Here is a 26,826-nt window from a genome sequence, read left to right on the forward strand (position 1 = left end):
TTCCTCACAGGCCTTGTACTGTAATAATTTGAGCTGTCACTGAAATGTAAAACTGTAAACATTAGATGTTTTACTGTAATCTTTGTGGTCAACTTCAGGTATGTTCTGTGTTTGATCTCTTGTCATCTGCAACCAATTTGGTTCCACAGAGGTACTATAAGTTAAAACATGGCCTGTGGGGGTCAGCATCCAAGTGTCTTGTGCCTGTGTAGAGGGGTATAGTGAGGTGCGTTTTTTGATTTTAATCAGAGATGAGTGAGGTGCCTTGTTTGATTATGATCCGAAATGAATTCTTTATTTACATCTAATTTGGCTGAGGTGCGTGACTGGGTGCAGCAGGACTGCAATAGTGGCTGGAGGGTTTGCATCCCATCAACAAGTTAAAGTGCACTCACTGAGAAGAAAAGGCAGTTCATCTTCCAAAATAAGTAGAGAAATGTTTTTGCATAGGTATGTAAAGATCACAGTAATTGTCACAAGGTTTGCTCTCGGTTGCTCTTGGTATGCTTTCAGCTGTGAAAACGCCTACAAATGGAACACATCGTAAAGTTATCCTGGCATAGCATCTGAGGGTGAAACTCCTGAAGTATTTCCTTGTTGTAGTTGCAAAGAAATGTGGAAATAATAAGGCAGCTGTTGTAGAGGCAGCAGAAGCATACTGCGGTACTGTCTGTAGGCAGTCCTGTTGACCTCTCAGTGGTGATGGCAAGTTAAAATAGCTTTGTTTTTCAAGATTCACCCCTAGCAATGCAGTGTACTTGGACAGAATGAGGTCTTAAAACGCTACCATTGAATGAGAAAAGAAAAATTTGACTGAAAAGCTCCATTATTTTGTGTAGCCTTCACTTGAATTCAACATTAGAAGTATCAAAAGAGACTTCTGATAGCACTTAATCTTTATACATTCACAAAGCAGATTACATGCCTTTCTGCCCATTTTCTTCAATGTACTTTGACTTCACCATTTATCAAGTAGTTGTTTCCATTTTTTTTCCTTAGGTGCTGAAAGAGTCTCTGAATTTGAGAGGATATTTTGATTGTCTATTCATAAAACCTTACAGCATGTCCACAGATGTTATCTCCTTACTACTAAACTCAAAGCTTGTCACTTTCAGCCATTTCAAGTTATTTTGTGGTCCTTAGGTGTGCTTGGTGAACTTCCTTATGGGTGGTAGGGAGGTATTTTCACAAACTGTGTTATTCACACTGAAGCTTTTTATGATGATGTTTTAACATGAGAACAAAATGGAATTATGTTGCTGAACGTTGTAAGTTAGCTCATTTATTGAAGAATAAGTTGAACAAAGAGTTGATGTTAGCTTCTTCAGAGGGTAAGGTAAATCCAGTCTTAACACTTCATGATGCATGTAAATAAAGTGGATTTTTCTGTAATACTTGTTTTGTATGAGTAATACTCAAACTGAGTTTTGACTTCAACAAAAATTACTTCAATCCAAACCAGTAGAGATTTTTTTCCAGAAGAATAATTGGTTTCTCAGTCCACGGGGTGCTGTTAAGAGACTGAAATTTGACAAAAGGTAGGATAAGCATTATCTGTATAAATAAAAAACTGCAAGATTCAGTCAAGTGTTTTTAAGAAGGCTAGGAAAGTCCTGCATTATAAATGTCTTCATGCTCCATTATAAAACCTCAGTATTTTCAATTTATTTATTTTAAACTCAGGGTATGCTTTTTAATCCATATCTGAACTGCAGCAATGGAGAGACCATTCTTCCATTTATAAAAAAGGCTTGGACAGATTGCAGAAACCTTTCCAGCAAAAGTCTGGTTGTTAAGGCTGATCTTCAAGTTCCATTTAATTTTAGTCTTGTATCTATAGACAGTGTTTTGAATAGATATTAAAAAATAAGTATATTGATACACATTTGAGTTAATAATGTCATTTTAAGTAATGAATTTAAGCTTATAAATGACTGCCACTTTTTAAGTCACTAAAAATGACTCTCAAAATGAAAATGTGCTAATGTATATACTGCTTGTGGAAAGTATTCCTTGAGGTAATTAACAGCTTGGTTGCTGAAGTGATCTAAAATGCTAAAACCACAAGAATATGCTACTTTTCCCTAAAATCTGTCCCTTGATAAAAATAGTGTTGTGCTTTAATGTTTGTGATCATCCAGTATTTTCTTTCCTACTGGGTGCTGTTGCATCTTCTGTGCTGAAGATCTCTCCATTCACTGTCACAAGTAGTAAGGTTTCCATACTACTTTCATTTCAGCCCTTAGAAAATGAAAGTTTTAGGAACAGATGTGTATTTTGGTTGGCCTAGTGCCAGCCCTGTTAAAATTCCAGTGTGGGATAGTTATATCGTGCTTCCATCAAGCTCTCCTTCCAGTGTCAGTTGTTTGTGGGTTAAGGGAGTTCAGGGTAATGTCTCTGCAAAGCGGGCAGGAGTTTGAGGGCGTGGGTTCTCTTCCGTAATGTCCTGGACCTTCTCTCTGTTATATCCCTAGATATGTTCTTGGAAGAGAAGAGGTGAGCAGGAAAATAAACAGAAATCCTTGGAATGACTAGTGCCTTTAAAGAAGCATATTTGCAACATATCAAATGTCTGGTATTAACCATCTATAGGATGGACTTTATGAAACTCATGTCTCACATCCAAGAGAATGAAATGTTCTTAGCAGGGGATTGCATCAGGAGAAATTCAGACAAGTCCTGTGAATGCTTCCTGCAATTTACTTGTATGGATGGGGCAGTGTGACAGCTCTGTACTTGCCATTTTACTTGGGACATTTTGCTTGCTCCCCTGCTTCTTCAGTAGGATTTGAAAAGCAGATAAAACATCCATAACCCAGTTCTGTGTACTCTGCAGATTTTCATGGGGTTTCAGGTCTTAATAGTGACTTTGGCAAGGCTGTGTGGGCAGTGTTTCAGAGTGACCTGCTGAAAATCTGCGTTTCCATATCCAGATGCTAAGGAACTGATTATCTACAAAGAATGTAAAGCAGTTCAGTGAATAAGTGGACTCATAATAATATAAAAATCCGTACTGCTGGTTGATATCATTATGCTGAGTTCTAAAATCTGGAGTAACCTGTTTTCAGACTTCTAATTTTTGAGTTCCAAGTGTTATAAACTTTATTAAAATTTCACCCTATACAAATTTATTGACACAAGCTGTATTTATTGACGCAGGGAGTTTTTTATATGGGTTTGAGAGAAACTAGTGAACATGAAACACACCTAGAACAATTTCAGGTGGATGAATGCTGTTCTTGGGGCATTCATTTTCCCAATAGCGAGAAGAAAAAGGCAAGGAGGTTTTGAAAACAATTTACTTTCACTCCTGCAGGCTTTTTACACACTCTTAAAGGCATGTGTTTAGTGAGGATGATGATGATACTAGGCTTTTCTTTCAAAGGAAAGACAGAGTGAAGTACCAGCAATGTATATAACAACCTCTGACCTAATTCTGTAGGCAGTGCTATCATGAGAATAATTTATTTGGTGTGGAGACTGTCAGGAATTCCTCAGTAGTTCTTAAACCTCCCAGTAAGATTGACCTTAGATGAAAGTGTCCACCTTTTCCATGTCACATGCTGATAAAAGATTCATTAACATTTGCATATTAAAGATGAAAGGTTGAGTGTAGGAGATGGGATTTCTTTCATCTGTACTTCAGTGCTTATGAATATTAGCATGCATCAGCAGCCTTTAGTCCCTGGCAGCATTTTTCTAACCAACACTCAATAAATGAAATATTTTGATTAACAGTGCTGACTCACATGTCCTGGTACCTGTGCAGTTCAGATCAGTATTTTGTGGTATGCTGGCATTGTCAGTCTTCCTACTTGAAGACAAGTACCGCATGATTCATGTGCTTGAGTTTCTGTAGGCATCTGCATCTGGCTGTTGTGCAAGAGAGAGGACTTGGAAGACCTTTGCACTGACTGAGCATGAGTGCCCTGCTCCTGCCCTGCTTGCTTGCAAGGCTCCGCTGAGTGGAAACATTTGTGTTTGTACTTTTGGGGGGTTTAACCGCTGCACAGTAATCAAGTTTTTCTAGTATATAAAATACTTTTGCTATTAAGCTTCACTGTGAGACTCAAGAGTTGTTTGAAAATGGTTTTGGTGTTTGTTTCATGTGATTCTATCTGGGACTGTGCATATGTGTGTGCACAAGTGTGCACTGAATTACAAGCCTTGTAGTTCTTTGTGTTGGCATAGAGCGTTCTGCTTGGGGCTGCTTGAAGAATGCTTCCCTGTTCCTGAAGTGCTTCATGCTGGATGTACAAACATGTGGCACATGGATGTAAATGGTTCTGGGTAGTTCCAGAGGAGGGAATCTGGGGAAACCCTGGCAGGGCTATCAGCAAGATTTTCCTGACAGATATGGTTGGTGTCTGCTGCTTTTACTGCTATGTTAACTGAAGTTGCTATGCTTTGGCAGTTGATCAGGAGCATGCCTTGCAATTTAAAACTGTGGTGGTTTTCAGTGTAAAGCTATGATCATGCACAGCTGAAACGGTGAGAGCGTTTTGTAGTTAGGTCTTTAAAAATTTACTGTATATGTGCTGTCTCATGCCTTAAGCTATGCTGTTCTAAATGCCTTTTTTTTTTTGGCTGTTGGAATCCTGCTTGCTCAAAATAGCTAGATTTCTAGTAAGCACTTCAGGTGATGTTTAAAAAAGTCTAAAATGGATAAACCATCTGTTTTTAAAAGGCAAGACAACAGAAAAAATAAATCATTACAGATATACCACTGATAGGAAGGAAAAGAGCTAAATAACCTAATCCATAGCAGAGCCTCTTCTCAGTACAGCTGGATACGTAACTGCTTCAGCATGTTCCCCTTCCTCCTGTTGCCTTCCCAGGCAGTAATCCTCCTGGATCCAGGATGCCTTTTTTCTTGTTTTGCTTTAAATAATGCAGAGACAGATACATAGCCACAGGCGCCAGGTAGTATTACAGATACCTGAACAATGATCCATTAAGAAAGAAATACCTGTTTAAGAATGTAGCAAAACTTGTCTGTAACAAGCAGATCAAAAGCTCTGTAAACACAAATTAAAAAAAATAAAAAAAAGGTGAAATAGGTCAGATGCATGAACAACTCTGAGATAAGCTGTTGATAAGTTGCTGTTGATAAGCCACTGCTGCAAATATTTGTCTTTGAAACAGTTATGAGAGAGTGGTTGATCTAGAACGGAGCCTGGCGTTGCTCCATGGCTGAGGTCTGAGCTGTGGCTTGAAGGCTGGTTGTCAACCAGAGAGCATTGGCCGAGGAGGAGGTGTGCAGAAGTGGATAGTGGTAATAGTGGCAGAAGCTTTTCAACATGTTCAACATTTTTGTCAGTGACATGGACAGTGGGATTGAGTGCGTCCTCAGCAAGTTTGCCGATGACACCAAGCTGTGTGGTTTGGCTGGTACACTGGAGGGAAGGAATGCCATCCAGAGGGACCTTGACATGCTTGTGAGGTGGGCTGATGCCAACCTCATGAAGTTTAACCATGCCAAGTGCAAGGTCCTACACCTGGGTCGGAGCAATCCCAGGCACAGCTACAGGTTGGGCAGAGAAGAGATTCAGAGCAGGCCTGAGGAGAAGGACTTGGGGGTATTGGTTGGTGAGAAACTGAACGTGAGCCGGCTTCAGCGTGCGCTTGCAGCCCAGAAAGCCAACCGTATCCTGGGCTGCATCAAAAGGAACGTGACCAGCAGGTCGAAGGAGGTGATCCTGCCCCTCTACTCTGTTCTTGTGAGACCTCACATGGAGTATTGTGTGCAGTTCTGGTGTCCTCAATATAAAAAGGACATGGAACTGTTGGAACAAGTCCATAGGAGGGCCACGAGGATGATCAGGGGACAGGAGCACCTCCTGTGTGAAGACAGGCTGAGGAAGTTGGGGCTGTTCAGCCTGGAGAAGAGAAGGCTGCATGGAGACCTCATAGCAGCCTTCCAGTATCTGAAGGGGGCCTCTAAGCATGCTGGGAGGGACCCTTCATCAGTGACTGTAGTGAAAGGATAAAGGGTAACGGGTTAAAACTTAAACAGGGGAAGTTTAGTTTGGATATAAGGAAGAAGTTTTTTACTGTGAGGGTGGTGAGGCACTGGAATGGGTTGCCCAGGGAGGCTGAACACTACCAGGGATGGAGCATTCACAAGGTGAGGTTGGACAGAGCCTTGAGTGACATAGTTTAGTGTGAGGTGTCCCTGCCCGTGGCAGGGGAGTTGGAACTAGATGATCTGGAAGTCCTTTCCAACCCTTACTATTCTATGATTCTATGTTCTTTAAAACACAGCGGTAGTTGATGAATTGGAAAATCTTTCTACCTCATTATGGCTTGAGAATGGACAAGTAAAAAAGTTGTGCTTTCTTTGGTTGGGCTGAGATGAAAGGTACAAGAAGAAATTTTCCTTTAACCTAGATGCCAGTGATGTGGCCTTTCAGTTCTTAAAAGGGGCCTATAAGGAAGATTGGAGAGACTTTTAGCACGGCTTGTTGCAGTAGGGCAAGGGGCAATGGTTTTAAACTAAAAGAGGGGAGATTGAGGCTGGATATGAGGGCAAAATTCTTGACAATGGGGGTGGTAAAATACTGGCATAGGTTGCCGAAGAGTTGGTGGATGTGTCATCCCTGGAGACATTAGAGGCCAGGCTGGATGGGGTTCTGAACAACTTGAGCTAGTTGAAGTTATCCTGGCTCATGGCAGAGGAGTTGGACCAGATGACCTATGTAGGTCCCTTCCAACTCAAACTACTCTGTGATTCTTTCCAAGTGCATTGAATATGTATTCAGCTTACACGTGTTCCTTTTAGAATCTCACAACCTACACAGATTTGAGTGCCTTTGGGCTGGGCTTGCCCACAGGTGTCAAGCAGTGACCATCTTTTTGGCAGGTAGCAACAGGGGTGCAGAACAGGGGAAAACTGTGCCAGTTAGATGCAGAGGGTACTGTAGCAATGTTAACAGATAAATGAAAAGCAAAAATCCTACCTCTGCCTTTGCCTTACAGCTGGAAACCTTGCCTTGAGGCTGCAGGATGGTCATTTCAGCCTATCCATGGGATTGTGGAATAGCTGTTTCTGATTTTACCTCTTTTTTAACTTAAGGAAAACATACTTCAGCTCTAGGCTCATGTTCATTTCCTGAAGTTTAGCTCTTGCAATCTAAATTAGACCTGCCCAGGGTGTTTGCGAGGTCAGTGCTTTTGGAGGCTGCAGTGGAAACTTGTTTGGAGAGTGCTCAGGAGAGCTGGAACAATGTCAGATTGTGCTGGGAAAAGCTGTTTCATGTGGGATGTCTTCAAGGAGCAATTACAAAAATAACACTCGCTGTCAGCCGATAGAGCAGAGCAGTGAGTGGATAATAAATACAAAAATCTGCTTTGTCTTCCAGCATCTCAAGATTTAAAGCTTTTTTATTAGAAGTTTGCGTGGAGAATGGTAATGTAAAACAGCCACTCTTCCAAACAGGTCATAGCTACATTTTAAATTTTAATGTTGATGAGTTGGTAATCTGTTTAAAAGAAAGGATATATTTTTACAACCGTAGAAGAACTTCTGGCCTGTCAGAAAAGTGTGCAGGCACCTAGATCTGGCTCTTTCTCCCCTTCTTATGGCTGCATGGTCGTGTGTTTTACGGGTGCCTGCTGAAATCCCATTGAACTGAGAGGGGCTGTTCCAGGACTGCCTGAGAGCAAACACAATATTAGACATGACAGTTTTCTATCCTTCTCTGAGAAATATTTTTACATGTTGTGTGAAATGAAATTTTATCCATAATTGGCAAATGACCTATGAAATTGTTTTATATAAGCAGTTACACCTTGCAGTAAATTTAAACTCGGTTCTGGTCCACTCAGCATCATGTTCTTGCCTCACAAACCATTGAATAGATCAATTTTTGACTATTTATCATCCTGAGGTTAGTTTTGGCAAGCAACATCTGTAACCTGCCACCATGAAAAATTATTTCCAACATGTTCTTCATTAAACTTTTCTACAATATTCAGCTGTCACTGGAGGATTGCGGCTTTCTGCTGAAGACAAAAAAACCTGCAATGAATATTGACTGTCAGTTGTTCTTCATTAGACTCTCTTGTTTAGATTTACATTTGTGTCTGTTTAGCAGCACACAAATAGAAAATACCAGTTTCCTTGCTAGTTTGCTGAAAAGTATGCAACCCAAACTGACAACAGGAAAGGATAGAAATTTATTTTTTTTAAACACCAGTTGAGTGAAATCAGAACTGATGTTTCCCCTGTATTTGAGGGGATGTTTTCATGTATCTTAGTTGCAAAGTGCTCTCTGTTTTATTAGAAAAAGAGCCTAGTTTCAGCTTGAAAAAAAAATAATCATATCACATTCATATACAATGCCTTTAATTTGGATGGATCTTGGAGACTTTTAATAGTATATTGCATAAACTAGCTTAATTTCAGTATTGCATATCACTGAATGTAATCTGTCCATCAAGAGGCTATGTGCAGTGACCCTGCAAAAGGTAAAACTGGGAAACAAAAAAGTAATGCAGTATTCAGTCTAAGCTGCTGTGGAAATTTGAGCCCGCAGCATGTTCTGAGGAATTAAATTTGGATAAAGGCTAATCTGATACCTATCTCTGGGTTCACTGGAGACAGGGGCTGCTCTCATTAGCAGCTTTAAGCAGGGTGCTGATGTAGTAGTACGAAATGTTGTCTGGAAGGAATGGACCCAAGACCCTCTTCTGTAAATGTACAAGAAACCTTTAAATGTAAGAGTAAATGCCTGTAACTGCAATTAATCTATATGAATACCTGCAATGAATTGGGTAATATTGTTGGCTACTCTTGTCAGCTTGTATCTTTTTCTCTGGGCTATTAAGAAAGAGATCAGGATTTAATTGCACAAATATCAGAGAGGAGCTTGTGCCTACAGAATATGTTTCTGTTGTTCCCACCAAAGAGCAGAATAGAGAGGCAGTTTCAGGTTGTTTGGCTGTAAGTGTGCTTGAGAAACAGCACTGTGCTCTTGAGAGATGGTGTACCCTTGATAAAATTATTTTAGTCTGCTTGATCCGAATAAAATATTCCCGTTTCCATATCAGAAGCAAGCAGAGCATTCATGGCATTCAGCAACCTTAATATTTTAAAGTATAGAAAAAGATATGGAAAATTAACTCTCAGTATCTTTTCAGGAAGGTGACAACATCACTAATCCCTGTGTGAAAGTGTTTCCTCTTTCCAGCAGCCAGTGAGAGGAAACACAGATCACTATGAAGCTGTTGCTCTGTGCCAGCAAGCATAGGATGCCATAGCAGGAAAGGAGTCTTAATAAATATCACTCTAAGGTACACCCCTTGTACACCCAGGGATTTTGCATGGTGTTTTTATGCCACAGTAGCTGCCATCCCAGCGCTGTCTGTGGGTGAAGCAGAAGTTGAGCACCATAATCCCCACAGGAGTGCCTGGGTGCAGGGGGATGTCCAGCTTTTGCAAACTCAGTTATTCAGTACTGGCCTTTGTTTAACAAACATCTCCCATAATAAAACAGGGTTCTCTACCCAGTCTGAATTTCAGCTTGGGTGTGCCCCTTCTTCACCGCTTTTCCCCAGGTTGTTGAATTTGTGTTCCTGGTATGCACACTAAACCCCAGGCTGGTGGCTTTCCATGTACCTGCCACAGTGGTGTTGTCATGTATGCTTCGTGTTCTGGGTCAAGCCCGATCGGTTTGTAGCTCTACATCACCATGTCAGGCAGAGACAGTGCCACTGGTGGGGAAGGATCATGCAGGAGTGGGAAGTGCAGGCAGCAGGACAGAGTGAATTAGGAGCATCCAGGGGCAAAGAGAAAGAACCTGCTTTGGAGTTTAGAAATGGTGCTGATGCTCTGCCCAGCCCTCCCAAAACACTTCAGGTACTGTGATGGGCTGTTCAGCAGCACGTCCATGCCACAGCCAGGCAGCCACACCACACCTGAGACAGACTGAGAGAGTTGGCTGTCAGCCTGGAGAAGGCTCTGGGGGGACCTTAGAGCAGCTTTCCAGTACCTAAAGGGTCCTACAAGAAAGCTGGAGAGGGACTTTTTACAAGAGCATGTAGTGATAAGGCAAGGAGTAATGGCATGAGGCTGAAAGAGGGGGATACAGATCAGATACAAGGGAGAAATTCTTCACTATGAGGGTGGTGAGGCCCTGGAACAGGTTGCCCCATCCCTGGCAGTGTTCAAGGGCAGGCTGGACGGGGCTTTGAGCAGCCTGATCCAGTGGGAGGTGTCCCTACCTGTGGGAGGGGGGTTGGAACTGGATGATCTTTAAGATCCCTTCCACCCCAAAGCATTCTGTGATTCTGTGCTCCCACAGCTCAGCAGGCATCCACCTGTAGTGTCAGCTCCTGCCCCAGGACTCCAGCAGGCTGCTGTTGGGGTACCCTCTGGTGCAGTGGGACCCTACACTGGACAGTGCTGCTCCCTGTGGCAGTGGGGAGTCCTCTGCAACACTGGGGTCTGTGTAGCGTCATCCACTGAGGTGTGACTTCTTCTCATGCCCCAGATGTGGCATAGTTCTCATCAGAGGAGTTCCCTTCCACCTGCTTCTTCATCCCCACCATACTCCCATTTTTAATCGTGCTTCAGCACCATCCATCTCAGTCACATGTCAAGAGCCCTGTGTTCCCATCCAAAAAGAAATAAGGCCAACAATGGGGGAGGGTGGTGGTGTAAAAAAGAAATAATTAGAAAAAGCCAGAGTGACTTCAGAAAAAAAAAATATTTAGAAGAAAGGGGATGGCAAATAGCACCAGTTAATTGAAGCTGTCCTCATACAGAGAATCAGTCTCCCTTTTCATCAAGCAGTAAGAGAAGAGAAAGCTGCTTGATGCGTCTTGTGATCAAGGAATTAAGCCATGCATCTCTGAATCTTGCAGGAAGAGAAGGAAGGCAGAGCTCATTCAGGCAAAGCAGAAACCACCTACAGAGAAGAGTTTGCTTGAAGATAATTTTCATTCATTAGTAAGAATTACCATTCTAAAACTTTTTTAGTAATTGTTTCACGTGACATTTTGCTGCTGTATGTGTGTATATATATACATATAGAAATAAATGAAAAAAATAGTTTGTGTGTGCTATTTGTTTATACACACGACATGGGAATAGTTTCTGTCATGTTGTTGTATCTTGGGACATGATTTTCCAGAGAGCATGAAAGACTGGCACAGCTTTGCTGTCCTTCTGTGTGTGGGCAACACACCTCGCCAACTAAGAGATGTTGCTAATCGAGGTGTATTTTCAGGGAAACAATATGGGGCTTCTCTTTACATCTGTGAAGAATGGGGTTTCAGTCTTACCTCAATGCCCAGCTGAGGTTGGTTTGTGAACATCTGGGAGCTCCAGGGGTGGGAGAATTCATGCCTGTATTTAAAACCTGCTGATAGCTGTTGTTTGTTTAGCTGTTGTCTGAGCGTGTGAATGTGGAACTGTTTTCTTCATAGAGGTGGCTAAGTGAAGCAGTGAAGTGCATATATAGAAATTAACATGGTCTCAGCACTGAAGCTTAATTTTCATAAAGAAAAATATTCTGCTCAGGCACTGCAGTGAGGTATTTCTTCTGTGGTGTTTATGTTCCAGTTACAGTAATTGTCTGAACTGTCATTATAAGGGCTATTATTAAGTACAGTTTTCTGTGAATACTATAGCTTGTGCAGTGGAAGTGTTCTACTGGACAGAGTACTTAACAAGTTATGATTTCACTTGCTGTGAAAATCATATGTAGTATGAAAACCTATGAGTTGTTTCACAATAGCAGTGTTGCCTAGCAGTGCTTCTGAAAAGCTTAACAACTACCTACCTGTCTCTGATATACTAAGGACAGTGAGATCAAACAGCAGTGTCCAGAGTTGAAACAAATATGTTTATTAGAAATCTTTAAATACAACAAGCATTTTTCATTGTTTAAAGATTTATTTTTTTTCTTTGTTTATGTAGAGGTGTTTACCTTCTCTGGAAGAGTGAAATGCATTTAACCAACAGTGTGTCTCTTCTCTCTTAGATTACCGAACTTTGTGGAGCCAAGCGTGTGGGTTATTTTGGTCCTGCTCAATTTTATATTGCTTTGAAGTTAATTGCAGCAGCTCAGTCAGGGTTCCCAGTACGGATTGAGAGCATTAAGAATGGTAAGTAGCGAATTTTGCTTGCAGCACTCTGCACTTGTTTCTTACTTTCTTTAATGCTTGTCAGCTCTCCATGGTGGTAAACCTTTTCTTCTAACATATCTATGCGTAGAGGGTAATGTTATATTCTCTAAGTGATTGGTAGAAAAGTTCAGTGAATTACGTGTGTGGTAAAGCTGAGATGACACCCCCTTCTAGAAAAAGCATCACCAAAGGAGTGGAATGAATGACAGCTGATGAGTGCTAGAGATGCGTTTCTCTCTCACCTTCAGCCTCTGATCTTGACAGCTGTCCAGAATGGGAGCTTACTGCTGAGTCGGGTGGAGGCTTGTTGTGGCGGATGTGGGCAGGTCACAGGTCCCCCTGTGGAGGGCAGCTTGCAACATTCATCATGCTTTAGCAAATAATCCTGCTTAAATAAATAGGTAATGGTGACAAAATCCTATCAGTAGGTATGACAATGTGTATTAGATGTAATTTGAAACAGCTTTGTTCTTCTCAGTGACTTGACAGCAATATTAGATGTACTATTTTTGATGAGGAAAAATGCTTCTTAAAGAGGCTTATCAAATTCAAGTGATGAGAGAAAGCAAGTCCCTTTTAGCTGCAAAACCTTGATAGCAGCTAAATGGCAGGAACTCTGTTTTTACCTTGGTGATGCATGCTCTGCCTTGCTGATGGATGCCTTGTCTTAGCAGGGCTCAGGCTTTAAAACACATGGCTTTTCACTTGGGCTTGAGCCTGAACAGGTTTGAACCTTTAGCTCCCATATCCCAGACAGACATTTAAACCATGCCATGAGGCCATGCCCTGGGCAAGAGTGCTTACCACCATCCAGCTGAAGGCAGTGATGCAACCAGCTGCCAGACCAGAGAGGAGGTAGGAAAGGCAGGATGTAATCATAGCCTTGCAGTTGGGTCACTATTCACAGCACAGTTTCTGCTCTGCTGTAAGGGCAATGAAATGTAAAATCCACCTATGTTACAAAGCACAGTGAAGGGATTCCCTGGTCTGCCTCCATCTGAGAGGGGAGCCAGGCTGGCAAGCATGTGCAGACCTGTGTGAGCTGAGCTCCTGTGATGCAGGGCTCCTGACCAAGTGGAAGGCATTGGATGCAGGTGACGTGGCTCAGTGTCTGGCTGGAAGGGGAGTGTAAACCAGAGGTGAAGCAGGGTGGCTTGAATTTGTCTGTCAGTTTTTCTTACAGACAGTTTGTGCACTCTCTCTTGGCACTGCTATCCTTGTTAAGCATGTTAATTTGAACCTCATCCTCAAAAAAACCCCGAACCCAACCCTAAAAACCACCAACAAATTCATGTAGAAACATCAACTGAGATTTACTGTTTACACATAACAGCATAGGATCATAGAATGTTTTGGGTTGGAAAGGACCTTAAGATCATCAAGTTCCAACCTCACTGCCATGGGCAGGGACACCTGACCCTAGACCATGTTGACCCAGGCTCTGTCTAACCTGGCCTTGAATACTGCCAGGGATGAAGCATTTACCACTTCTTTGGGCAATCTGTTCCAGTGACTCACCACCCTCACAGTAAAGAACTTCTTCCTTATATCTAACCTGAACTTTCCCTTAAACATAAGTTTAAATCCATTATCCCTTATCCTGTCACTACAGTCCCTAATGAAGAGTCCCTCTTCAGCATCCTTGTAGGCCCCCTTCAGATACTGGAAGGCTGCTATGAGGTCTCCACGCAGCCTTCTCTTCTCCAGGCTGAACAGCCCCAACTTTCTCAGCCTGTCTTCATACAGGAGGTGCTCCAGTCCCCTGATCATCCTCGTGACCCTCCTCTGGACTTGTGTCAAGAGCTCCATGTCCTTCTTACTTAGAGGACACCAGAACTGCACACAGTATTCTAAGTGGGGAGTGCAAATAATCCACAGACTTGAGTGAGAAAGGGTACTTGCAGTCCTGGCATTGATATCCTGCTTGCTTACTCTTATTGAAATCCTTCCAGTCCTAATTTCATTGTCTCTTGAAATATATGAGTGCCTTTAGAGTGGGGTGAGTTACATGTACCAACCCAAATTGAGTTCTTTTTCTTCCTGGTAGTAGCTGTAGGTGTAAATTATTACACAAGTAACGTATGGCTTTGCTGAGTTTTGAGCATTCTGTTAATTTGAATTGTACTGATCTTTCAGGGTGACTGTGCACAAAAATAAACGGTGTTTCTTCAAATTAATCACGAATTGTCTTAAAGGGTGACAGAGTGTACCCCTGCTGCTCTGTAGAGCAGATGCAACATGGGACCTTTTGACACTGTCATTTCACCAGGCCTTGGCATGATCTCTGAACCCTACCATTTTGAATTTGTTCCTTTTATGATGGCAGTGTTGAGGATACTGTGATCCTGACTGATTAATTCATCAGTCCCACGGTTTCTGTGGGAAACCATTCTTTTCATTACACACAACGTTTTGAAGACAGGAAATGAGTTTGCCACTTGCTTTAATAATGTGCACAAGGCTTATTTCTTTCTCTTTGCATGGAGAGATTATATATTAAGCTAGTGAATGTAGCTTTGTATAACATTCACATTTTTATCGAGATACAAAATAATCACAGGAGTTCCACACTTACAAATGTTACAAAATATAAATAGTAGTCTTTTACAGATAAACTTTTCATTGGTTTTACAAGACTATACTGCTTAAAGTACTTTTAATGTGCTGCAGTCTCAGCTGAATTTTTCTCTCTTTTAATGAAGAATTGCCCCTGCCACGGTTTATGGCGCTGAAAAATGACAGTGAAGCACGTTACGGGACTCCAGCAGAACTCCATGGAGTTAAGTTTCAGGTTCCACATGCAACTTTGGAAAAAAATTCCTACAAAAGAACAGATGAAGGGGACAAACAGGTAACAGGCTTGTCTCCTTCAGGCCAGTATGTCGTTACACAATCTCCTGGGTCCAATGATTACACTCACAGGGGCTTACTCAGTTTCGTAGTACTAGACAGGAGATAAACTCCTGTCATGCAAATAATCCCCATTGGGCTGTGCTCTATTTTTGATGCATCCCAGTTGCATCCCTGAAGGGAATTTCTCTATATGAGCTTGTATAAAGCTTTCAGCACTGTAATATTCTGTGTAAGTTCTTTCAGCGTTGTCTTCCTACTTAGTCCAGCACTGCTGCTTGGAGAGGCCTAAGGGAGGAGCAGCAAATAGAAACCTGTCTGTGAAAGAGAATGAAAGCAAGCAATTTCTCATGGCCAGTATGATATTTAGTAACTACAGAAATATTCAGCTGGAGAAGAGTTGTTGAATCATGAGCAACTATTTCTGGGTGGGATAAGACCACCAGGTTTTCTTCCATTCTGGCCCTTTAGAGGAGTGGTCCAGAGTAAATCTGCTTTTCTTTGTCCTCAGCGAAACATTGTCCCAGCATTCTCTGTTCTGAGTAGCCAATTTAATAAAGCTCTCTAAGGGAGATTTGTATTACCTATACTTAGTAGAGTTGAGAGCACTTACTCAGATACAAGCAGCTTCACAATGCAACCTTGATTTGCACAATTTTCCCCAGGCCTGACACCTTCTTCTCTGGTACTGTATCAGGTAATGTTGTAAGTGCCTAGTGGCAGGCACTTTATCTTCCTGTAGTGTGCACACACATTTATCACACAGTGTGCCAGTGTGAGTAACAGCATTCCCAGCCTGAGGTCAACGGACAGGAATGAGCTGATGACAAGATGGTGAGAATAACAGGATGAGGAAGAAGAGCATGTATGTTTATCTGCCTGCGTGTACTGACACGGAAGCGGAACATTGCCTTCAAACCCCTGGCTCCATCTAGGTTATCTTTGTTGTGCTGTATTTTCCTTCTTACTCAGTAAAATGTTTCAGGATCACATCCTCCTCCTAAACAATCTCTGTATGTCAAGGGAAAGAGAAAGCTTTAGGGTAGTTACCCAGTAACACCTACAAATCTACAGAGTGCCTAAAATACTGATTCAAGAGGCTTATTTTAATTTTTAATATGTTTTTATATGGAAAATGCTCTCCCACAAAGAATGCACTCACACTATGTTATGCAAATTCTAAGATACCCACTCACATTAAGCCTTCTACGTGTACTTCTTAAGTCATCTTTGGAAGCAAAATATCTTGAGCTGTTCATTGCAAAGCTTTGCTATGGCATTGCCATGCTTTACCTCTAGAAGGCTCAATACCAAAATCTGTCATGCTTTCTCATGAGCTTTTTCGTGGAAAAAAAGGGCCTGAAGGAGCTGCAGTATTTGCAGCTTATCAGTCATGCTGCATGTGTTTGGATAACTGTGCAGGATTACTTGGTGTTTTTTTGGGTCTCAGAATTGCTTTTTGTGTTGATGTGTTTTAAAATAGGAGCCCAGATCTCCTCCAGTGTCTCCAATATGCTCACCTCCTGCTTCTCCATCTACTTACCAGAGAATACCCCTAAGTTATGGATATGGTAAATCAAGAAGTGGTCTGGAGCAGCAGCACGGAGGTAGGATAAAAATTGGGATGCACGCATTGCTTCCAATTTTTTTTTTGTTTTCTTTCTCAGAAGCATCAAATTTCAAATGCAACTGACAATCAGCATAATGATTAAAAATTTAGCTAGACCTGTATTTTGAAAAATTATTTAATCAACTTTATTTTGATTGTTCAATCCTGTCTTTCTATTCATGATCTGGTAAATAAGTTAGATTTATATGTCATGGCTCACAGACAGATGCAAATAGGTAATCTGTGACAAGGCTATGTGCAATGTATCACAGTGACAGGGTGCTTGTGACTATTTTCAGAGTGCATGGTGCCTTTGGTTTTATTAGAGGGGAAGAAAATCTCCTGATTTCAGTAGCCACTATATTAGTTTTCAGATTGGCAGTGAACCTTCCTATGCCAGGCAGGATAATAATCTCTCTAGTCTCTTCGGTTTTGTAACAGAAATAACACTAAAACATGAATATAAAAACAGTCCCACAGTGTCATATAGGCAAAACAGTCAAAAATAAGACGTTGTCCTTGATCTCATTGCCATTAGAGTAGGTGGCAAAACATTCCGATTTTAGTAAGAAGGTAGTGGGCAGGAGCCAGTTTTATTAGTAACAGGAACTTCTAAAGCCTTAGTAACATTCTTGCATTCTCCTAATTGCAACATCTGGTGACCAAGATGCTGGCAATAGTAGGCATTTGTGTCTATCATCCTTCCCTCATTTCTCCTGCCTTCAGTTAGTGTGTTTGCAGTGAGTGAAGACTGAAGTTTGGTACTAGTCCATTAGCTGTTGTCCTTGTTTACAAATGAGTGAAAATACAGAGCTATTTCATTTTGAAACTCAGTACAGCCATGATAAGACTGTGTTTGACATTGTCAAGTGGCCTTCATGTGAAAATCATACCAGTACTGAGTCACAGACATTCACTTGCTGATTAGGTAAACTGCTGTTTGCTCAGTGATGGGATTTTTCCTCACCCCACCTTTGGCATAACTGATCAAAACAGTGATGGCTGACTTCTGAAGTAAGCAGTACTAGTGAGGTGGTACAGTTCATTTCTGCTGCAGTGAAGAAGACATGTAGCAGATAGCCCACACCCTGAAGAGCTAGGCAGGAGGTGGCCGTCAGGAGCAGCTGACTGTGCCACCTCTGCTCTTTTCTGGGACTCTGTTCCAGATTGGTCAGTGCTATGGGGGCATTTTGAGTGTTGGGGTTTTTATATTTGTTCTTCCCCTCTCCTCTTCCTCCCTCCTGAAGCTGGTTGCAAACGTAACTCATGGAGTCAGTGGCTGTGCAAAGTGAGTAGAGGCATCCAATCTAAGCTGTCAATTTCTTCTAAAATTAATTATTAAACAGCTTGTATTTTTAAGCTGAAAAAATACTACAGGTATAGAACACTATGGTTATTTTCCAGAAAGAGAATTTCTCCTATATTCCAGAAAAGGAAGCTCTCCTATTCTAATCCCATCAGGGATACTTCAGCCAAATGTATTCTCAGTGACAGTAGTGGATCACATTTTAGAACCCATGCTGTGCTAAGTGCCAAGCTAGGTGACCTACTGGTTCTTCCTGGCCTTTAAGATGAGGACTCTTCCAGTTTTTTGAAGATCATTTGAAAGGATAGTTCTGGAAGCCACTGTATTAGTGTATGCACAGGAGGTGCTGGTGACACAGCACTGACACAGGTCGGCTGGTCTGCACTGCAGGTCTGACCATGAAACTGGGTGGTGTGTCTTCAAGGGTCAGCCCTTTGCACTGCGACCGTGACTATACTTTTTTCTTGATAGTTTTGGATGCTTTTCTTGCTAGCAAACACAGAGCAGTGTGGCCTTGTGTTTAAATCTCCTTTCCGAGGGCATCTGTATATTTCACAACTTCCTTCCCATATTTTTTTTCTGAAATTAGAAGTTGCTTGTACAGGAATAAAAATAGATGCCTTACAGGAATAAAAATAGATGCCAATACAGGATAAAACCACTTAGAAAAACAAGGGGGTTAGGGGTATAATTTTTAAGGTCAGAACCTATTTTAAGATTTCTTCATCTCGCTTTTCATTACAGGTCTTTTGAGTTCTATCTGTAAGTTTTGAATAGGCTGGCAGCAGAAGTTCTCGGATCTGTAAGGGTCTATGAGTGGGTTGCCTTTTTGTTTGCATACTTGAACTATTTTTAAAACATTTTTCCTAAATGTGTTGTTATGCCACCACTTACTGTATTTTCTGCCATGGAATGCAAGCGATTTACTTTAGCAAGAAAAGAAGCAATTGTTACTTTTATTTACTAACTTTACTCCAAAGAATGCAAAATGTATTTTGATTTTCAGTCGAAATTAGGGAAGGGAGAAAGAAGAGTATATAAAAAATAGTGATTTACTAATTGGTAACATTGTCAAAGCATATTTTTTTGAAGCTCCATTGAATTGTTTCTTCTTATTTGTAGTGCATTCTTGTGCTATATATGGCTATAAGTATACAAAACGTATAAACAGGCTATATAAATATATATTTCAACATGGTGAACAATGATTTTTCTTATCTAGTAATATATAACTGACAGTTTCTATCAGTAATGTCTGAAGAATGATGTAAAATAAAAGACAAGTATGTGGCTGGAATATTGTTGCAGAAGACAAAATGGATTTTGATACTAGGTTCACAAGGTAGATTCTTGACCTTGTGGTATTTAATGATTTCCTTTACCCTAGTAGGATCTTTTTTATTATTCTTTTTATTTTATTTATTTTATTTTTAAATGTCTGCAGTTCCTTATGAAGTCAGACACTCTACTCACCAGCAAGATGGACCATCATCAGGGAATTACGGAGCCAAGCCTTCACTCACCTGCTCAACTCCAAATCGGGTAATGAGTTACATGTTTTTCTTTAGTAGTACTACTAATAAAACAACAGAGAAAGAAAAAAAGGGCAGAAAAATTCTCACATCAGAAGTAAGAAGTGTTCTTCATGGTGTTTTTAAAGTAGAGGCTGAAACATGCTTTTTTAGTATATGAAAAAGAAAATAAAAAGCCAATGGGGAAGGAGGAATTAAAATAAATAGTCCAATTAATTAAATTGCTGAAGCTAAGTAGAAGTAGTATCAAAGAGCATAGATAGGAAAACTATACTAAGAATCTTCAGTTAAAAAGTAAAAAAAAAAAAAGAAATTGGGTTATCCTAGCAGAAGTAAAAGTTTTCATTTAAAACCTATGAGGTTTCACAGAGATTCTTGTTTGATTTAGAATGTTGTCTGTAACACATGCACAGAATTTATGGCCTAATATTTTGTGTAGTGTTTTTTCACCCCAGTTAGTTAAATCACATTGCAAATAGAATAAATTATTTTCTGACAGTATTTTTGGTTTTATGAGATGCGTCTTATGTTTTCCTGCTTTTTGCAAGAGCAGATCTTTCCAATGTTCCTGCATACCTGCTGTGCATTTATTATGTGAACAGGTAGTTTACCCTAAGGATTAGCTTTTCCTAAATAAGTAAGACTCAGAGACTCTGTGCCTTTTCCCAAGTGCTTAGCACTCAACACCCATATTAAAATGTCACTTGAGCCTCAGGAAAAGATGTATAGGTAGTGTCGCGTAATTTGTGCTAACTTGAAAGGAAAGTGAGTGCATTTGTGTAGCGCTTTGAAATGAAAATTAGTTTAAGGCTTTATGATGTTGCCCGTTTCGGGGATCTTTTGATGTATTTCAGAACAAGTGTTTTGTGTTTGCTTCTTAGGAAGTGGACAGGTATGTCAGAGAAAGGGTTTCAGAGCTGGTTGGAGTCAGGCTATTGTTAATTCTTGTCCTTCCTCTTTAAAAGCATCGTCATCCAGGCCTTTATCTTGACTATTAAGTCATTACACTTTAACAAAGGTAGTAACTGTACCAGCAGCCCTCTTCTAGACATCACCACTCAACCTACCAAACATACAGACCTCCCTTAGACAATTCAATCAGAAAACAAAGACAAAAATGGACAAAATGTCCTTTTCATCCAAAATATTCTTCTTCCTGAAGTAGGATTTTTTTACCTAAACCTTAGGAAGTGACAGAGGGTTGAGGAGGTCTCAAGAGTTTTGCATGTCTCTCTGCCTTGGTGTAATGTGTTCTTGAGTTACTTGGGGCACATAGAAGTGGTGTAGCTCTGTAATAACTAAATGTATACTTTCTTTGAAAAGCTAAGTTGTCATGCACTGTGCTGCATAAATACAGCTTTAGGTCCTTTACTGTTTCCATCCATTTCAGGTGTACAGTGTGCATTTCAGTTTTGAAATGCATGGCAGCCAAAATGAACCCCTAAAATAAATCCAAAGGTAATAAATTTTGACATGGACTTTGCTTTTTTGCAGTCAGCAGTTTTAAGATTTCTTTTTTTCTTTTAGCTTGGGTCATGTAAGACTTTCTTTAATTGTCTGGGTAAACATGCCTAACATTAGCCTCAGCTTGACTGGAAAAGTAGTGAGACAGTAGTCTGTGTGGCTGTTTCTGCTTCACATCTTTTTAAAATGCGTATTTTAAATGTGAATCACTCCCTAACAGAACAGAGTGAGTGTGGTTTCTTGAGGTGCCCAGTGCTCTTCTACCCCACCACTGGTGGCTGGTACCAGTGTCCCTCCCTTCAGTCTCTTTCAGCAGAGCGGGAGCAACAGGACAGCAGCACCCATTATTCAGATGACCCTTGGAGGATAACGGAGGAGCAGCGAGACTACTATATCAACCAGTTCAGGTCCCTGCAGCCTGACCTGAACGCCTTTGTTTCAGGTAATTTCTACCAAACACCATGCATGTCAAACAGAGGGACCAGGCTGAGAAGTGAGAAGTATTAAGTAGATAAATTAATTATTTTTTTCTGTCTGGGGTGAGCTTATGAGAAAAAATTGGTTGTGCAGACAGCTCAAAGAGCAAACCAGTACTGTGGCTATTTTGTTTTTCTTAAATATCCTCATTTTAGAAAACATTGTATCTAAAGGAGAAGTGTTGGCAATTCAGCAGAAATTAAAAGTGAGCTCTCTGTATTTCATCCACTGTATTTGTGGATCACATCTGCAGTGTATACTGAGCTGAAAAACTTAGGGTATATATTGAGCTTAGGGTTGTGCTTGCTTTCCCAGCAGAAATGTGGCAGCGTTCATGGGATGAAAGTGAAGCATGTGGTTAACTGTCACATGTGGCCAAGCCTGAGTGTTTATGCCTCTGCAGACTGAGATTTTGATCTTCAGGTGATTAGAAGCAAATCCTGGATAGCACACACATGCTAAAAGTATTGTTAACAGCATGAGATTACCTTTCCATCCTGAATAGGAGGATCAGGGTGCTCATGAGAGTCACTGTGGGTATAGGCAGTACCTTTCATGCTTGGTTTGGTAAGGAAGACATCATAGTTTGTAAACAGAGGTGTTCTTACTGAGCCCTGCTGGATTACTAGGGTTCGGGAGGCTTGGATCCGGCTGAAAATTTAAATAACTTGCTGCTGACAGAAATTAGTGCTTCACCAGTTCTTTGCCTCAGTTAAGACTCTTTCATATAATCTTGAAAGAGAAAATGGTTGTCCAAGAACACTGTATTTCCTCAAAGACTTATTATATGTCTGGAACTGTGTATGCATGTATATATGCATATACAGGCTCTCAGGTAGTTGTGCGTTTTCCTTTATGTGGAGCAAGGTGCTCAGGCAGTCCTTGCCTATCTAAAATTACTGTTTATAAATGGTAAATTTAAGCTTCCACAGCATCCGAACATAACTAAGCTGTAGAAGTCCTTGCTACAGCATGTTATGGACACTAGAGGTTTGTTCAGGTTCCAGAAGTTATTTGAGAAATCTGTGATTGAAGAAATCTGTCATAAGTTACTGAATATTTAAGTGCTACCCCTGGTTGAGAAAGTTCCTGAATTGCACGTGGTCATAGGGTGGGGGATGTTCTGGAGGTACATTGTTATTACATGGTTTCTTCATGGTTACATACTCCTCTCTTGGTATCAGGTGTTGGAGAGGACATGGCTGTGCTAGGCAAATCTTGGACAGCTTTTCTTATGTACTGCAGTGGGTGATCTGTCCTGAATGCCCAAGGGGAAAAGGAGTATAGATCTGGAAGTCTGTGCTTCATGTTGCCTTATGTTTTGTAAGAGCCTGTATCCAGCTAGGGCTTCCCGATAACCCTGATAGCCTATGCATATGGGATGGTGAAGAAGCGACTGTGTTAGCTAGGAGAAGAATGAGAAGGACTGTTGTGGCAGGATGAATGAGAATGTCTGCAGCAGGACAGTAGCTCTGTGGTAGCTGAATCTCCTTCTTCCCCTTCCCCCAAAAATCTGAGCCTGAAGGGAAAAATCATGGTTAAAGCAGCGTCTTGGGAGAGCAGTGTAGGTGCTACAGGACTGTACTGCCACACACATGGCTTCTGAGTGAAGTAGAGTTGTTTGTGTCTGTTATTTCATCATTAGTGACATAGTAATTATGCTGGTTAGAATTGCTAGTACTAAAGCATGTTTTCCTTCCTTCAGTTTTTCCTATATGGAGGGATTGGGGAAATGAGGTCAACAGCTCTGTCTGGCTTTCTCTGTCACTTATTCAGCAAGAGACAAATGGTCCAACAGCCGTAGTAGCGTTCAGTTAATCTGAGTGTCTCTTGGATGTAAAGAGACCAGCTGCTTCTGGCGTGGCAGCTCTGGTCAAAGGTAAATAATTGGAGAACTAATTTTCAATGGTTGATAAGGCACGGTTTCCCAACAGGTTCTGTGGCAAAGAATTTCTTCACAAAATCAAAGCTGCCCATCCCAGAGCTTTCTCACATCTGGTAAGTACTGTAATAAGTGTTGGGGATGTGTATCCTTGTATTCCCCCCCCCTTTTTTTTTTCATAAAAGATGCTTAATTCAAGAGTTCTTGTTAAATTCTGAAAAGTGTCTTCAATTATGATTATTGCTCTTATCTCCAGAATCACTTTCAGGCCCAAGCAGCAGGGTGCTCATTGATCTTCCTGACACGCTTGTTTTCTGGGGAGATGTTCACCTACTCAGTGGGACTGGGAAGGTTTGAAGAGATATATAACTGAGAGCTGTTCTTAAGAAGCATCATTAGCTCCATGAAAGTGATGTTTTTTCATTAAATGACACAGAGGAGAAGCACCTCTGGAATGTTTTAGATGTGTTGTTGGTTTTATGTTTCTGGCTGTGTTTTGTCAGAGGAGGCCTAATTAATGCCTAATTTTTAGTAAGTACAGCTACATAATTCATCAGTGCTTTTCTAATGAACCAGTATACTTTTAATGAGCTTATTTAGAAATGATTGCAGATGGAACTGTACATGATAAAAATTGACAATAAACAACATGGTGCTTTGTAATTCAGTGTCATCCTTGCATCTCAGATAGGAAGAACAGTTTTAAACATTGATCAGAAATGGTGATAGAATTTATATATGCTTTTATAAAGAGAAATGAGAAAAAAGCTTGCAAGAGCTTAAACATCTGTTGGGGTCAAAGAATATGTCTGGAATCTTTTCAAAAGTTGTGAAAATAAAAAAAAATAAAAACCAAACAACTGAAGAAACATAGTGTTGGGGGAAGTGAATATTGGAATTTAAATTTAAAAATACTAAAGAAGAATGGCTTAACCCAATATGTTAACAAAACATGTTTTCTTTTTATTGCTGACACCAGTTGTTCTCTGTGCAAAATTTAAAGAAAAGTATTCCTTTTTAGTAGATAATTATAATTTTGTGATGTGATGTGTCAGGTCATGTTGCTGTGTTAAACACATGGGAGGTTTCAGTCTTCTTCACTATAACCTCAACAGCTTGAAAAAATCTCATTACTTTCAAAGAGTAGGAAGTTATGTGTTTATCTGCTTTAGTGAATTTATAAAATTGAATTCTTGCATTTATGAAGAGCGGTTTTAGTGCTTAAGAAGAATCCTAGAATTAGGACTGCTTTAGTGGGAAGTTAACAATAACATTTAAACTTGTGAAGATCATTAATTTAACTCTTTTCTTGAAGCTAGTCAGTGGTGCTAACTAACCATTGCTGAAGTCTGTAACCTTCTCTGCTTGAACTGGTTTAAGATCCTGCATGGATTGGTGAAAAGTGCTTTCAACCTTTGGAAAGTTAATTCACCCTTGGAAGTACAAGATACATATTTCATGTTCTAAAATATGCATATCATATTTTATGGTATGATATATAACAAAAAATTTACTTAATTAAAAAAGCAAAATGTGACAAGTCACTATAGAAACATATAATGGTTTGGGGTGGAAGGGCCTTCAAAGGTCATCTAGTCCGACTCCCCTCCAATGAGCAGGGACATCTTCAACTACATCAGGTTGCTCAGAACCACATCCGGCCTGGCCTTGAACACTACCAGGAATGGGGCAGCCACAGCTTCTCTGGGCAACCTGTGCCCGTATTTTACCACCCTCATTGTAAAGAATTTTTTCCTCACATCCAGCCTGAATGTCCCCTCTTTTATTTTAAAACCATTGCCCCTTGTCCTGTCATAACAGGCCCTGCTGAAAAGTCTCACCACATCTTTCTTATAGGCTTCTTTTAAAGGCCCCAATAAATTAACTTGCTTCATCTTCATGAGACAAAGTTAGAATGAAGTGCAAATGAGAGATGTTCATCTTGTATTAAAATATTCCTTCTCAAAGTTGCATTTCTGTCTCCCATGTGATTGCACACATACATTTCCCTGAGGTAATGGCTTGGAAAACATGTGTCTCTTGTATCCACAGGGAGCTGAGCGATGTGGATTGTGATGGGGCGCTGACACTCCCGGAGTTTTGTGCTGCTTTCCACCTTGTGGTTGCAAGGAAGAATGGTTACCAGCTGCCCAAGACACTGCCGGAAACACTGCTGCCAGAGTACCTCCAAGCAGGTAATGTCTCTGTGGGAGGTCATGTTCCTGCTGCCACCTTAGGAACCCAGTGTGCCTGTAAAACAGGTTTCATGTTCCATCCTGCAGGTAGGATGGCTCTCCAGGTGCTTTCTAATGCATATGTTTTTAATGTTGCTGTAAAAGTAATGTATAAAAGCAAAAAATAGCTATGCAAAGTGTAGCAGTTACCTGCTTCTTTATGTCTGCCTCTTCCCTCAAGTGTGCTTCAGGTGTCGTTATAGCTAAAATGGCAGATGATACCCATAGCAAAGATAATCCAGTGACTCTTCTGATGATTTTTTCCCTTAAGTATTTGTCTCTTGAAGATGTATTGAAAACGAGACTGGACTGCTTTAGAACTTAGTATGCCAATATATTTTGTTATATACAGTACTGGTTTATATCAAAGGTTGATTTTTTTTTTCTCTTGTAATTTATTTTATGTAATCCACAGATTCTTCTATAAGCAATTTACAGTAATGATGGGGGGATTACAACAATTTGTGTAGTACAGGGATGAATTAATCGGAAATATAACATACCTCGGTAAGAAAGTGCAGTAAGAGACCTGCCCCTTCATTTGTTCTCTTCAGTTATGTCTCTTTTAATTATAAATGAGCATTGAAATACATACTGTTCCATCTAAAAAATGTGCATGACTTTCTAGGGCAAGGAGGATTAATCACAGATGATAATTACAGTGCTAAGGGATAATATTTAAGACCTAATAAAATCTCCATTGAATTTGATGACTCTGAATATATTAAAAGACAGGAAAAGAGCTAATCAAGCTGCTGTTAGGAAAATTAAATGTTCACCCTGTATCAGATTTGTGAAGTAATTTCTGGTGGAGTCATGTTCCTTATAATTCACTATCTTCATACCCAAAGTGAGAAGCTCCTCTAAAACCTGCACTTCCAAGTCGTCTTCTCTTTTAGTCTCTCTAATTACATTCCCTTTTCATAATTACAGCTACCCTTTCCCTCCAGGACCACCACTTTGTTTGCTACTCTTGCGCCTCATGATAATGAGCTTGTAAGCAGGTTCTTGTAGTGTGTCTTCACATCAAGCCTTTTTGGGTAAAACCACAATGGAAATACTTATCTCTAGTTGTAGGGAATTGTAATGTCTATGGGAGGAAAAGCATGGCAAGCTGTGGTTGTTGCCTGGAGGAGTCCTCCATTTCCCTAATTTCCCCCTTTCAGCACTGGGGTCTTAACCGTTTCTTTTAGGTAATTGTTTCATGGTGTTGTACGCAACCAAGCATTTCAAGCTGATGTGTGTGGAAGAGATGAGAGGACTGGTTATTGTGGACACTTTAAATTCCTCAGCTAATATGCTAATTCTGGTCAGCTTGAGGATCTGAAAATGTCTTGTGC

At 40.6% G+C, this 26,826-nt stretch overlaps 1 protein-coding gene across 2 annotated transcripts in view; it reads left to right on the plus strand.

Moving 5' to 3' along the window:
• REPS2 (RALBP1 associated Eps domain containing 2) overlaps positions 1 to 26,826 on the plus strand; it is a 106,811-nt gene that overhangs the window by 23,520 nt on the left and 56,465 nt on the right. The window contains exons 1-8 of one of the 2 annotated variants that reach the window (XM_062603737.1): positions 4,257 to 4,491; positions 11,988 to 12,111; positions 14,835 to 14,983; positions 16,466 to 16,589; positions 19,342 to 19,439; positions 21,197 to 21,335; positions 23,305 to 23,368; positions 25,305 to 25,447. In XM_062603737.1, coding sequence (XP_062459721.1) covers positions 14,855 to 14,983; positions 16,466 to 16,589; positions 19,342 to 19,439; positions 21,197 to 21,335; positions 23,305 to 23,368; positions 25,305 to 25,447 — 697 coding nt within the window. In that variant the 5' untranslated portion in view covers positions 4,257 to 4,491; positions 11,988 to 12,111; positions 14,835 to 14,854. Of the gene's footprint in view, positions 1 to 4,256; positions 4,492 to 11,987; positions 12,112 to 14,834; positions 14,984 to 16,465; positions 16,590 to 19,341; positions 19,440 to 21,196; positions 21,336 to 23,304; positions 23,369 to 25,304; positions 25,448 to 26,826 lie in introns of those variants that run through there. The other variant, XM_062603736.1, reaches the window with a different exon arrangement.

This window comes from Pezoporus occidentalis, unplaced genomic scaffold, assembly GCF_034315485.1.
Source record: "Pezoporus occidentalis ecotype Australia unplaced genomic scaffold, CSIRO_AGI_Poc_V1 ctg81, whole genome shotgun sequence".
Lineage (NCBI taxonomy): Eukaryota > Metazoa > Chordata > Aves > Psittaciformes > Psittacidae > Pezoporus > Pezoporus occidentalis.